The 14,974-nt window shown below is 33.6% G+C and overlaps 1 protein-coding gene across 3 annotated transcripts in view; it reads left to right on the top strand.

Moving 5' to 3' along the window:
• The window catches only part of CSMD3 (CUB and Sushi multiple domains 3), a 614,489-nt gene that overhangs the window by 462,571 nt on the left and 136,944 nt on the right, over positions 1–14,974 (top strand). For all 3 annotated transcript variants that reach the window (XM_065668828.1, XM_065668827.1, XM_065668826.1), the window contains one exon: positions 6,717–6,833. In XM_065668828.1, the coding sequence (XP_065524900.1) occupies positions 6,717–6,833 (117 nt within the window). The remainder of the gene's footprint in view (positions 1–6,716; positions 6,834–14,974) is intronic.

The following is a 14,974-nucleotide window of genomic DNA, read 5'->3' as shown; positions in this document are numbered from 1 at the left end:
TATGTTGGCCTGAGCTTCTCTCATTTTTAACTCAGTTTTGATTGTCATAAATAAACTGTGTTGTGAAGACTGAAGAGATGACAGTATAGAAAGCTTGCATATTCTTTATGATACTGCTTTCTTTGGTACTGCTTTCTAGGTGTATGATGTGCACTCTTTCTGTGTATTTGTTGGTGTCTTTTTATTTCTAATGTATTTCTGTATTTCCAAACAGCAACTAAAACATGTGTTTCTATGTTGGACTGTCTTTTCCATATGCAGTGTGTTGTCAAAACAGTTTTAGGTGTTTCATCACGTTCAAATTTGCACACTGATATCCACAATAAAAGTATCTGTCATTTGGAAGTTTGGAAGAAATTTTTCTACCATTTTTATGTGTTAAGATTTCTTTTGCATGCTTTCTAAAAATTACTTTATTTCCCAGTGGTGATTTATCAGTTACTGTATTTGTTTTCTTGCTATCCATATATTAGTCTTAACCACTACAAGAAATCACCACAACTCAAAATCTCATCATTTGGCTTAAAAAAGCTAAATAGAATGACATTTTATTATATCAGACTAGGAAAAAACATGATTATTTAATATATCTGCTGGTTTGGGCTGGGGTAGAGTTAATTTTCTCTGTATTAGCTAGTGTGGGACTGTGTTTTGGCTTTGTGCTGAAAACCACATTGATTACACAGGGATGTTACAATCACTGCTGAGAAGTGCTTACACAGAGTCAAGGACTTTTTTGATGCTCACCCCGCCTCACCAGCGAGTAGGCTGAGGGTGCACAACATGTCGGGAGGAGACACAGCCAGGAGAGCTGATCCCAACTTACCCAAGGGATATTCCATACCATATAACATCATGCTCACTAACAAACTTTGGGGAAGGTTAGCTGGGGGCTGGGGGCGAGCACTGCTCATGGACTGGCTGGGCATTGGTTCGTGGGAAGTGAGCAATTGTTCTCATTTGCATCACTTGTCTCTCTTGGGTTTTATTTCTGTCTCATTATTTTCCTATTCATTACAATTTCTTTCCCTTTCCCTTTTATCTTCCCTTTTCCTTTTTCTTTCCTTATTATTATTAAACTGTTTTTATCTCAACCCACAAGTTTTCTCACTGTATTCTTCCAATTCTCTTCCTCTGAGCCTGCTGGGAGGGTTGGGGGGGGGGGGAGTGGGGAGGGAATGGGTGAGCAGCTGTGCGTTGCTTAGCAAACCATGACAATATATTAAATTAAAAGCATACATCATGTCACCAAATTACTTTTGCTTAACCTACTCTTTTAGACCAACTGAATAGTAGGTATCCTAGTCTGGATTTATGAAACACTGGCCCATTAGATAAAAAGTCAGTATCCCACTATCAGTTCTTCAAGGTCTATTTTTAACTCCTTTTGTGGAGTTTGACACTATTATGTTTCATTTTTTTATTGTATTTGTAGCTGTGTAATCAAATACATATGCATGACATAAGCCTATAATGTGCCATTAATTTTTTTATATTCATATATATGAATATTATTCATTCATATTCCCCACTGAAGAATGGTGCTTGTAAACGGATGGTGCAGTATATGGCACTTAAATCTGTAATTGCAATTAAATTCAATTGGATCTTAGCTTTAGGACCTAGAAAGTATTTAATCTGAAAGCAGTAATAGGAATTACAAGCTTCAAGCTGCGGAAAAATTATTTGGTGGGAAAATACTTAACTCTTCAAAAGATGAAGAGATTTGAGATTAATACATACATACATAATCTGTTCTTAACAGGTCTTTTGCTGAAGTTTTCCTTATGGGCTCTTTTTTTTAATTAAACTGCAAAGGCATGGTGGAAAACATGTGAGCAATAAGCATATGGCTTTTAACCCTGTTAATACAGGGTTAATGTTTAATACAGGCTTTTAGCCCTGTACTGTTTTGCTGTAGCTATAGAAAATTTTACTTTATAGTGGTAGTTGGTTGTAGATTACAAGGATATGTGGTTCTGCTGTGATTTTGCCTCTGTGCAGTGATCATCTATATTTCTTTTACAGCTAGCATATACTGAAATGTGAGTAAAGGTATCACTGCTGATGGTAATGCATTTTATATTGTATTCTCTATTTACTAAAACATTGCCATAAAAAGGTAGAATTTGACAAAGGTGCATGAATACCGATGATCAAGATGGGTAATCTTCCTGATAAAAAAGCTTACCAATTTAAGATACAGAGTGGGTGATACTTCATTGTTACAATAGGGCTTTTTCAAGGGTTATTGGAGATGCTATTTCATAAGGCAAGATACCATTACAGAAAATTCAGCACACAGAGAAAAGGAACTTTTCACACTAATGCTTAGTAATTTTTCAAGGAACCAGTGAGCAGTGCATCACCACGCTGATTGTTATCACATTCTTACCACAATCAAGTCCCTTTCTCTCCCATTAGTGTTCCACTGCAGATCGTGGAAGACAGGACAAGGACAGCATACTGAGTAGTGTTTGTATATGTCAGAAAATAAACTAAAGAAGAAATAATGTGGTACAGTATTTCAGTGCCTAAGCAAATATTATTAAAAATACTGGAATACTATCAGAGAATTACATCAGATAATATAACTTGCCATTTGAAGTTTTTTTCTTGTTGTTGGTTGATTTGTTGTTATGTTTTATTCTGTAGTATTTTTTTCATTCCTAGGGTAATGATTTGTTGCCTTTTTTGCGTTAAATAACACAGTTTACATTTGTAGGTGTGATGTGTCTGTTAGAATTCTTACTGTAAGTAGATCTTTCAATGAGCAGCATAATAATGAGATGTTGATTTTTACAGCCTTTCAGTTTGTAACATTTAACTGGTTATTTGGAAATTAAATGAATCTGTAAAAATTATTCAAAGGCAGTGAGACCTACGTAGATGAAATAAGCATAAGTGAAAGTAAATGGGTAAAATTCTAGTAGTGGAATTACTGTATCCAGCCAAATGATTCCATACTAGATATTCTCCAGAGGTAAAAATATGTTTTTGGTTTTGTTTTTGTTTTTTTTTTGTATTAAATTTATTTTTAATTCACTGTAACTATGGTATGACATCCCTGGATCCATCTTTGATTTCTGAATAGTAATGTTTAATGATGGTCAGGGTCAAATCTCCCATTCCTGAAACCTGTGTTTTTTAAAGTAAGCATTTCCCAAAAGGTAAGAAAGGAAATACAGTCAGTGAGCTCGATGGGTTTACTAAAATGTCAAATAAGCCTCTTCCTCCTTTCTGATACTTTCAGGAAGGACTGGAGGACAGTCTTTGTGCTTTATAGCAAAATAAAAAGTATTGGAGAACAGTATTACTCCTGTAAGAACTTAATGTTTTACCACCTAATGATCTATGAAGTTAAATATTTTCTGAGATTGCAAAGGTCAACTGTGTGCTTGCGTCTTGATTCAACTGTCTGTCTAGGTTTTTGAGACCCGGGAATGTGAATTCTTGTGAGGACAGAGTCATTACAGCAGCAGTTGGAAAAGAATGGGAAAGACTATAAGGGGATAGGTAAACTAAGAAAGGGAGGAATGAAAAAGTCAAGAATGAGAACACCAAGTGAAGGAAAATACCACAAAATACTTAATACATGCATTTTATTGTTGCTGCAAATTGAACTTTACATATGTTAGAGTGACAAATAGTTCATCCCTAAGTCCAGACTGTATTGAGCACATGCAGAGGCTGTAGGCAATTCTGTTGAGAGACTTTGCACCCAAGGCAGCCCTGCTGGAAATTCAGCTTCCAGCCTTGTACCATGTCTCTTGTCCTCTTATGTGGCCAGATAATGTGCCCACTATATGACCAGTGCAGATGTGCGCTGCTTTCATGGGATTCAGTGTGTGGGAAAAATACTTAGATGTTTCAGACAATGTGTCATATAGGCATTTTAATTAATATAAATTAGAAAATGGCATTATCTCTATTTTCTATAGACATCAAAATTGTTTTAATCAGACTTTAGTATTAATGAGAACTCACAGATTATTGTTGGTACCAAATTGTATTTTCGATTTTTTTTTTTCTCATTTGCAAAAATTGCTGGGTTTAATCACTTCTGGAAATCTGTGTGCCTTTGTCAATGACATTATTTTGTGTGACTTTTTTTTCCCCACCACCAGTGAAAATACTACCTTTCAAATATTATGAAATAGTTTGGCTAGACATTTATATAGTTAAATAATAATTCTACTTTAGAGAAATCAAGAACACTTTGAAAATGTACTAGTTTTCTCAAATTCTTGTGTACTACACAAACATATTTAGTTTCTCTGTTTTCATAGCTTTAAAAAATGTTGTGGTAGCATCACTTATATTATAGTATGTTATGGTATTCTACAGTGTTACAATGGCAATACAACATAAACAGTGTTACATATTTTGTAAATATAGAACTCAAAAATCACTTGAGACAAAGAACTATTAATATCAGTAACCTGTAGTGTAAGACATTGCACTGAAGGGAATAAAAACTTGGAAAATCTGCAGTACATTTTTTTTTCTTTGAAAAATTATGCATGTTAATTGAATTTATGGAAAAATGTATGTTTATAAGATTTTTTTTTTAATTTTGTTCTGTTGTAAAATAGTAGTGGTTTTATAAAATCATATAAACCTTGCTTAATTGCATAACATGTAGGAATAAAAAAGAATAAGGATATATAAAGTCTGGACTTTATACGTAATGGTCCACCATATGCTAAGAACTAAATAGGTAACTATTAATGTAAGTATTGCTATTGTGTGCTATTGCTACAAGTTTTATTAAAAATTAAGGGTGAAATTTTCTCACTTTTGGTGTCAGTGGTGCTTGCTTCAGTGAAATCCTAATTTTACCCCGAATTTGAACTTTATTTTATATCTTCTGATTAGGGAAGTATAAAAATTATATGAGTGCTGGAGTGGGACAGTGTTATTATCTTTATGACAGTAACTAATTTACTCAACTCACAAGCTGTAAAAAAGGGAATGGGATAAGGGAGAATTAATAAGCTTATTGGCAGCATTGTTTCTCTAGTTTTGGTGCTTTTATTGCTTAAAATTTACATATTCCCTTCTGTTTCATCCAAAATCTGGAATAGATATCTTGAGTACTTATAAGCTTGTATGCAGACCTGTTTTTATAAAAAATACTTACCACATTCAGTTAATGAAGAGTTTCTAGTTTGTGTTTTCGAAATAACCCAAGTCAAATAAGGCACTGGGTGTGAGGCTTTCAGCCAAGACTCTTGCTTCTTTGTGAAAAGTACCAATTAATTTATTACCTAAATACTTTTTCACAAGAAAGCATGAATTTCTGATATCTCTGATATGAATTTCTGATAGGATGGTAGATTGAGGGAAGACACTGAGATTATTCTTTCAGCCATAGAAAACAATATTCCATGTACGTATGGTAGTCTTCATTCTTACTCCATATCACAGAGTTGGTGCCTATCAGCAAAGCTGTACTGAGTGTCACCAAGACTATGTTCTGTTCTAGGTCCTGACCAATATACTAATCTCTGTTATATATGCCACATCTACCACATGTGTACACACAGTGCACAGGCAAAAGTCAAGATCCTTGTGCTGACCTATTTCAAATACCATGACTTTCACACTAGCCCATTAAATCATTTAGAAATTGTATATTCAGACTGGAGCAGTGGGTACCATCTGCTCCTCTCTCAGGTACACAGACTGTCAAACTGCTGCATTGAAAGATGTGTTCTTTTCATGGTATACTCTACCATACATTTTGTGTGAATTAACTTAAAGTTGCTGAAAATGGGTTTTGCAGCTACACTAATAAATAGCTTGTATTTAGTATGACAAATAATGAGATAAAATCTTCTGAAATAGTAGTAAGAAAGCTATCTTTTTGTTATTTAATGTACTTCAAAAGACAGTAATCTTTTGAGAGCATACCAGAAAACCCAGGTTTTTTTTGGTGTGTAGCAAATGAAACATTTGAGTAGTATTTATTTTAGAACGTCACTTAGGTCTTAGAAGAGGAAACAAATTTGTTAGAAAGACATGTTATCATTAAAGTCATTAAAAAATGTTTTATGGTCCAAGGTGTTTAGAAGAAATATTCTAAAAAGATGCCATAATCTTGACAATAGAGTCAGAGAAGCAGGTAAAAGACATAAGAAAACACTGAGCACTTACGACATCTAAATGCACCTGGACATCTAATGAAGAAAAATAAGAAAAAAGCAGTTTCTCGCTTGAGAGTTCTGAATAATGCCAAGTCTAACTTCTGTTGTTAACCTTAGAAGCATACATTGTTGTAGTAAATAGCATTGTTATTTATCTGCCATTATGCCTAAAGTATTATATCTGTTAATGGTGGAATAAACATCATGCTTGTGTGCTTGATCATAACTTAATATACATAATGTTTACATAACTGAGATATGAATAAATGGTATAGCATTTTCAGTCAAGCAATCCTAACTTTCTTATTTCAGTACTTCTGTACACTGTTTTGAATTATGTATCTAGTAGCATGCCTAAAAATTTACTAGTGTGCAGAAGGGCATCATCAGTTCTCTTTTGACACATGAAAAAGTTGTGCATACTTGGTATTTCACAGGGTATACAAATTTAATCTAGAGTAGAAGTGTGATAAAATTTACTGTAATATCATATGCAAACCTACAGCCTTAAGCTGATTTTTTTTTCTGATATTATGTTATTCAAAACTGATTATCTACACTTTCTAGCACCCTGTGGAAGCCGGTCAACAGGCTCTGAAGGCACTGTATTATCACCAAATTACCCCAAGAATTATAGTGTTGGTCACAACTGTGTTTATTCTATCACCGTTCCTAAGGAATTTGGTAAGTAGATCTCGTCTCATTCATATCTTTTTGTTGCTTGGATACTTTCAGCAATTCTGGATGATTTGTATGATTGCTTTTATACTAAACATGCCAGTATGAAAAAGTACCTTTAAACTGATATTTCTGTTTATACTTTTTGCCATTTTTTATAGTGTGCTATTGTCTCAAAATTCTTATGTTTACCATTATCTTTTGAAATTACTGTTAATTTATTTTTGTCTCATTATGGCAACCAGCATGAAACTTAGCATATTGCTGTGGTGCTAGCCAAATATGCTAGTGGTACCAGTTAAGGTTTCTTTTCACCCAAGATCATGCGCCAAGGTTCTTGAAAGTGTAGTGTAGCTCCAGTAAGCTTGCCTAAGCAGATGAAGGAACATTTGCCTTAACTGTTTTGTATTGCTCTCATAGTCCTTGGCTTCTCTGCATCCTGAGGGAATGGCATAGTCCTTCCTGAGGAATTAAAGTAGAGCAGCATGCATCTGTCAGGTTTTTGTAGATTCCGAGGTCTCCATCAAAACTTCACTCCCATCCTAACATTTTTTCTGATGGCTAGATGGATCTTTTAAAACGTCTTCTGTCCCATGTAAAGTTAGGGCTTTTACAGCACTGTTTTATCTCTCTGGATTTATGTATTATTTTATCTCACTTTATTGTTAAACAATGCCTATAAAGACAGCTGGTAGTTCATTGTTCACTTTGACTTGTTTGTAAGTGGTATGCCACATATTGAATATAATTTATTCTTTAAATATCCAAGCTTCAGTTTTATGCTTGGATAAATAGGACTTTATTCTGACCCACTGCTCACATTTCAGCTTGTCAAATAACAGGTCCCTGGGGATGGGGATGGGTATATATTAATCTTCTTTCATGTTGATTCTGCAAACAATTTATCCAAATTAAAGACAATGCTTGAGCTGCTGTGTATCCATCTGCCATACTCATGATGACTGAACTCCCTTGACATCTAATTAATTTCTTCCTATGTATACCACAGAGATGCATAGGCTACTACCAGATGCATTTTTAAAAGTATTGTCTCCTAAGCCATAGAAATCTGTGCTTAGTGCTCTAGAACATTCAGGAAAGATTAAACACTTTTGGACAATTCTTGATTTGTTTCTAGCTTTTACAAGCATATGCTTTTGACATAGCTAATTTGTTTTAAATAAACTGGAAAAATTATGTCCTCCCATTTCCATCATATCTCATGCTTTATGACACAGGTGTCAACATTTAAGGAATTAAAATTAACTACAGGAGAGGATTTAAAGTGTTAATGCTCTGTGCTTCATATCTTTGGCATTCTGGATGGAAATGTAATTTTGTCATTTATGGAAAGAAAAACAGAATTCCCAAAATAAGACATGAATATAGAAAAAGAAAAATAAAAAATCCCACTATTCTGCATAGTTGAATAAGTTGACATGAATAAGTTGACAAATACTTATTTTCTTTACACACTGTGTTAAGAACAGTATTGAAGAATTCTGTATATTGCTTATACAAAGTTTAAAAGAAAAAAAGGAAAAAATGCTCATACAAGGAAAGAAGATCATGATTTAGATATTATTAATTCTGTCATACCAGGATTCAGTGACATATTAGGGATATAATTGTGATAAAGTATCTGTCATTTCTCTCAGGCAATTTGCCTGTCCTACCTTCAGGTGGACCTTTACTCTCTTTCTTGTGTTTAAGCAGCATATTTTGATAGCTATGGTAGGTACCTTCAGAATATATCATGGAAGTATTTAATTCACTTTTTGTGAATACAGAAAACAGGAATGCTTGTGTTGAAAGAGAAAGGTAAATATCGTAACTGGCAAAAAGAAATGCTTGTGTGTTAAAAGAGGAAGGGAAAAAACAGTGTAACATTCAAAAAGGAGGATAACATGACAAATTGAATAGGTCAAAACAAGTATTTCCATTTCAGCTGCTTTCAAAAGCTCAAATTTTAAATTATGAACATTTGTTTGAATTGCACAATGATGGATTTTGTGCTTTCTTTTTTTTTTCATAAGATATTAATATGGGTTTTTTTCTGACCCATGCTCATTCTCTAATCTATCATTACTAAGATTATTACACTAACAACCAAGAAAGTCAAAGTAATACAATCTACTTAACCTGCACTTTCTAAACTCAAGATAATTATTTGTCTGAAATATTAAATATTTGTGTAATGCATGTGTTTTATCTAACAGCTTTCATCTCTATTTCATCACAATTTATTCGAGTACAATTACAGAGAAGGATAGCCATATTCATTCTGAGTTCTTTTTAAGATCAGTTTTAGAAATTATTGCCTGTAACTCCATTATTTTGGGTCCTGATAGAAGGAATACTTTTCATTGAGAAAAAAGCCTTTCCTTGCAGTGCTTGATATGGATTGTGGGGGGATCACTCACTGACAAGATGATCTCAAAAAATGTTGGCCTTTGTGAATAAAGATGCCAGATTTCATCTTGAATTCACCTGCTAATGTGCATCATGACACAGTCAGAGAATATGCACAACAAAGAGTTGACACGAGCTTTTTAGAGAAAGGAGGGAACTCCAGCAAACCTGCTGACATGAGATAATTTAATTCAATTTCCCTAGAGAAAACAGTGAAAAAGTGCTTCCATAATCTTTCCTGTGGCTTCAGCTTTCAATGTGAAATATAGCATTCAAATACTTCATGAATGGAACCTCTTCAGGAATTATTTTGGCATTCAGTACAGAGGATGAGATTTTATAATAGAGGACTCCAAAAAAAAAAAAAAGCTAAATGGAATAGCATATTCAGTATGTAGAAGGGAACTCATAGGGCTTCATTAGTTTTTGGCGGGGTGAAAAGGAAAGCTATTTCATGTACAGCTTTTCAGGTTCTTAAGCCACAAATTCTGTGGAAAAATCATTGCAGTGTGAACTTTTTTCAATGTTTCATTATTCTGCCATGCAGAATCATAGTTGCAATATTTCATACCATGCCAGGTTTAAGCTAGAAAATAAATGATGCACAAAAGCACACAGTATGCCACAAGCAAAGCCTTCTGTAAACATGGAAGACTCATCTTCTTTGACATGCTCCCACTGATGTTTTTAAATGGTGTAATGATTGTTCAGTGATGAAATCCAGCGCTGTTCGCAACTAAATTGTAGACATTTAAGATTGCATTTTGTTTTCCTGTTGCACATGAATTAATGTGTATGCTCTTCTCTGCATACTCTGCTATTTAAGTTAGTATTTTTAAAAGTAAAATTAATGTCATATCAACTTGTCTAAGAAATGGCTTATTTTGTAGAGCAAAAAGGATGTACCATGAGACATGTAAGTGTTGTTTATGGGCTAGTCTATAAGAAAATTAACTATAAATTCTGAGAGGCCATCGAAAATATTAAATTTAAATCAGAGCTTTTTTTTCTTACAAAGAAGCTAAAAAAACATGTATGTCATTGGGAAAACGTCTAGTTTCCATGGAGACTGTGCATTTGCTGTACATTTACAATAAGATACGATATTTACAAGCATTTTATTGACAAGGATGACATCCTGGGACAAGATTTCTTAAAATTTTGGCAATGAAGGTAGACCCAGTCTTCTTACTATAAACAGGGAAGTTAAAAGCCACTCTTCTCTTTAATTCCTGAGTAACTGCTTTGTATTCACAGACACGTTTCTATCATAAAGATATACCATTTTCAACTTTTCCTTGTGTCTTTTCTTGAATTTCTGTGTTATGCGGTAGCCCTGAACTGTTCTAAATAAGTGACAGAAGAAACAAACAGAGCCAATGTGCAGGGTTTTGGTGATGGTGGTATTTTAGTATTATTACTATTATTATTATTATTAATAATAATAATAATATCCTTGAAAAGTAAAAAGTACTTTTTTGAAACTCTTCGTACTTGTAAACTTTTATTCTGCCAATGTATGCACAAACTGAATGAACATTGTTGTCAACATGTGTTTTGTGTTAGACACCTCATTGCATCTAGAATTGTTAGACAGCTTAAAAGCCGTATCACTCTAGAGTTATTTCAGTGCTGCTTGATTTTATTTCAAACTCAGTTTACATTAAGAAAGAAAAAAAGATAGGCAAGGACACATCATAAGTAAGGAAATATGTCAAATGGTGACCCCATATCAAAAAGTAGTAAGAACCAAATTGTATTTATGATAATACGCAGCAGCCTTAAAGTAAAACGTTTACTTTTCATAACTTGGATCCAGCAACATTCCTGTGTACATCTTACTTTAATTAAGGAAATTTGGCAGACATATATGGACTGACGCACACACACACACACATATATATATATATATATGTCTGGCTGAACATCTGGCTTTAATGCTTTTATCCATGAACTAAGCAATTTTTGGATTAACCAACAATTTGCTGAATAGGAGGTAGAGATGATAGAGGATGATCTGAAATATCAAAATGCTAACATAGACAGGTATCTTACTGTTTTTCCTACCCTCTTTTCATACAAGCAGCGACTTCTAAGTCAGTATGACTGCAATGTCCAAATAATGATTACTTCTCAGCAATATTGAGTGAAACCACAAAGACTGCTCCAAATGCTTGTATGCCCAGCTGTATAAAGTCTCAAAGACACTAATTTCAGGAGAAAGGGACAATGATCCAGATCGTGCTATGTATTTTATAAAAAGTAAGTCAGACCACCTTTCCTTCCCGAAAAGAGAATGACTTCAAAGCCACATGAAGTGACCATTATTTATTTGTGCATTTTGAAAAATACTTTTTTTTTTTTTTTTCCCCCAGGTAATTTAAGAACAAAACAAAATGAAACTGTATTTTTTTTTTTAAGACAAAATCTTCAACTTTTTCTGTGTTTACAAGAATTTGGCATAAAGATAGAAAAGCTGACTATCACAGGACACTTCATTTAAAAATTAAAATAATTTTAAAAAGGTGAATCACTTAATCCAGAAATTTAATGACATTCAATTTAGTTTAGCATGACAACTGGTTAGGTGTATGGTACTTCAGTTTTTCTGGTATACTTTCTCAGTTTTGTGAAGTACAGAGCGAACATCATGCAATACTGAGGACGTACATACAAATACTTATTTTTAACAATAGGAAGAATTTTTTTGATGTGTGAGCAAAATCTATAGATGATGGGAATTTCACACCCCCTTTTTTTCCTCTTGGTATTCTGTCAGCTCTGTTGTCCTGTAGTAATTTTTCCTCTTAACACCATTCTTTTAAGGAAAGATTTTCAACAGATCTTGTACTAGCAGATGAAAACAGTAGAATGATATTCAGTAAATTCTTAAAAACTGAGCTTTGAGAGCTCAGCATTAAAAAGTGTATGGAAGACATTTTATGCAATTTTGTACAGTCAGCTAACTAAGCTTCATTGCAAATTACATGAACAGTAGTGTTACCTGTAATAGAATTTAGAAACTGTGGCCAGAACTGAGACATGATTGTGCTAAGGGTATCAGGCAGGCAAAGAAATGGTTTTCATCACAGAGATTAATTGTCAATCACCATATACAATTGACAGAGTATTCTTCTTTTTTTCTCTCTTTTTATCTTTCTTTTTTTTTTTTTTCAATGCTATGTTTTGTCATATTTGTTCTGACAGCTACCATTGGTTTAAATGAATTAGAGAACACTGATGCTAGTTTAATCTACATCCATCCAGTAGTCACACTGAGCACACGTAGCTTCATCATCTTATCTTGTGAGTATATGGTAAGGCTATCAATTTCAGATACATTTCCGTTAGCAGCCATTTAGGGGCTTGAGCTTGGATGATTCAAATTCAAGCTTTACTTAATGATTCCTCATCCTCAAATCTTTTAAATATAACACTGGAGGCAAACAGAAACTGTGTTTTATTATTAAGCATGTATTAGCAAATAACATTCCTGCTTGTTTAAATGTTAGATCACATACTGAAGAAGAATTTCAGGTGCTGGCCTGCATTACTTCCAATATACAGGAAAAGGAAGCTATGGCCCATAGCCTGTCTACACAATGAATACATAGTGGATTTATATTGCCATCTGGAAAGAGAAAGTGAAAAGCAGAAATAGTTACATGCTGGAAATATTTTTTGTTGTGGTTTTGTTGGTTTTTTTTTAGCAAGTATGAAGTAATTTTTTTCTCTAGCATACATGATAAATGTACATTAAGGTGCTACCTAAAATACAAAGATTTTCAGAGTTTGGTATAAAATGAATTAGAATGAAAGACTCTAAGTTATATGTTCAAACTAGGAAATTCTGTTACCATTGACGTTAAAATTTGAGAATATTTTGCAAGTTTTTACAAGGTTGTGACTTTTCCATTTTATATGATAGTTCGAAACCAGAGCAGTAATACTATTTAATTCACATGTTAATGTGCTAGTAATAATGTATTTTATATTGAAGATACCTGGTAGCTGGTGATTACCTTTTTTATCATGAAGTACACATGAATTATGTTGCTACTTGCCCTCCATAAAATAGCTGGAGATTGCAGCCATTTGGTAGAAAAGGAGTGAGCATTAGTTGTATAAGTGTTATACTTCTGGTTTTGCTTTTCTAATTCAAGGCCAAGTTTGTGTCATTATGATGCTACCTATATAATTTAAAGAAGTACCAGCAGGTCATTTCACATCACTTTCCACTTACCTATGAATCTCCCAAGTTAATGAGAGGAAGTACTGAAAGGCTTTATATATATAAGCTCACATCTGGGGAGTATTTCATTCACTAGTTCAGTGCTTAACATGCTTGCCAAGTGAGCAGAAGCCAATACTAAAGTCACCATCAGGTGACTTTTAAAGATCAAGCTATACAATGTATTTTTTAAATAAAATCAATCTTTCCTGATAGAAAAAAGAGCTGTTACAGCTTGTGATTCTTCTGGAAGCATTAATTTTACATATATGGCTACATAAAATCCAAGAAAACTGGGAAGACTAACAGTGCTTCTATTTAGAATAACATACAGTTTGTCTGTGAGTTTACCAAGTTTCTATCTTGAGGTATTCTGCTTTATTTCAGGGAAGGAGTTCATTAGGATCAGGCTAGGATCAAGGAAATGTAAAAATCCTTCTGCAGAAAAAGTCTTCCATATGTAAAACATTTCAATATTGGGCCCTGCTCATGTAGTTGCAGTCCATATTTCTCACCTTTCCTCTTCATTATATTCCTTTGGATATAAACCATTCCTCTCTCAAGTAAGCTCATCTGTATTGACTCAGATATTTGTGTTCACCACTGAGTATGCAGATACAATCTTCAAAGATTCAGGATTACTTTTAAAGATTTCACTGTAATTGCCTATGTTTAGAAAACAAAGAAAAAGGTGTTTGCAGTCCTCACTTAACTTTGCTTTGTGTTTCTTCCAATTGCTGTTGTGACTGCAAAATGGAGGATTAATCGCACTCTTAGAAAAATATCTCTGAGCCCTCTATTTTACTAAAGAAAGGTTGGTTTATTTAGCTGTTTGCTGTTTGTATGCAATTATTATTTATAGTTATCTAAAAAGAAAAATTCTAGTTAAAGAGATTCCCTAAGGTGGAAATGGTATGTATAGGTGTCAGGATTCCACATAAGTCTCAGGTATGCAGGGAAACAGAATACTTGTACCGAATGTTTGATATGTCTGATGCCATACATGCAGTTTCCATCTTAGGGTAACTATTTCACAAGGTTAATCTGTTTTTTAGTGCTGAACTATACAGGTACTTAAATTTTGGGTTTGGGCTTATTTATTAATTTAGTTATTGCTAAAATAGAAATGTTTTTAGTGTTTCAAAGGAGTCCCAATCTGTACTTTAACATGATATTTCAATTTTCTTGTATTTTTAATAGCTGTGCTTAAATCTTTCCATATTATCTGTTATTACATCATAAATATGCTACTCATATGCATCACTAAGGCTCTTGGATTATTTGGATGGTTCCTTTTGGACTTTCTGAAGCTCAAAATATTCCTTCTGTGAGCTTTTTTTTGAGGGGGTGGAAGTGGAGAGGGGGAGACTGTATGACTGAAAATGTTGGTGTAGTTGCAACCTAACGTAGTGTCATAATATCACTGAGATTTTTCAGTCTTATTTCTCCAGTGATTTCATTTCCTATCATACTGTCTAAAACCAGATCTACAAAGTCTCAGCTC

This window comes from Lathamus discolor, chromosome 2, assembly GCF_037157495.1.
Source record: "Lathamus discolor isolate bLatDis1 chromosome 2, bLatDis1.hap1, whole genome shotgun sequence".
NCBI classification, from domain to species: Eukaryota; Metazoa; Chordata; class Aves; order Psittaciformes; family Psittacidae; genus Lathamus; species Lathamus discolor.
The sequence above is the reverse complement of the archived record's forward strand: the minus strand, read 5'-3'. Positions and strand labels throughout refer to the sequence as shown.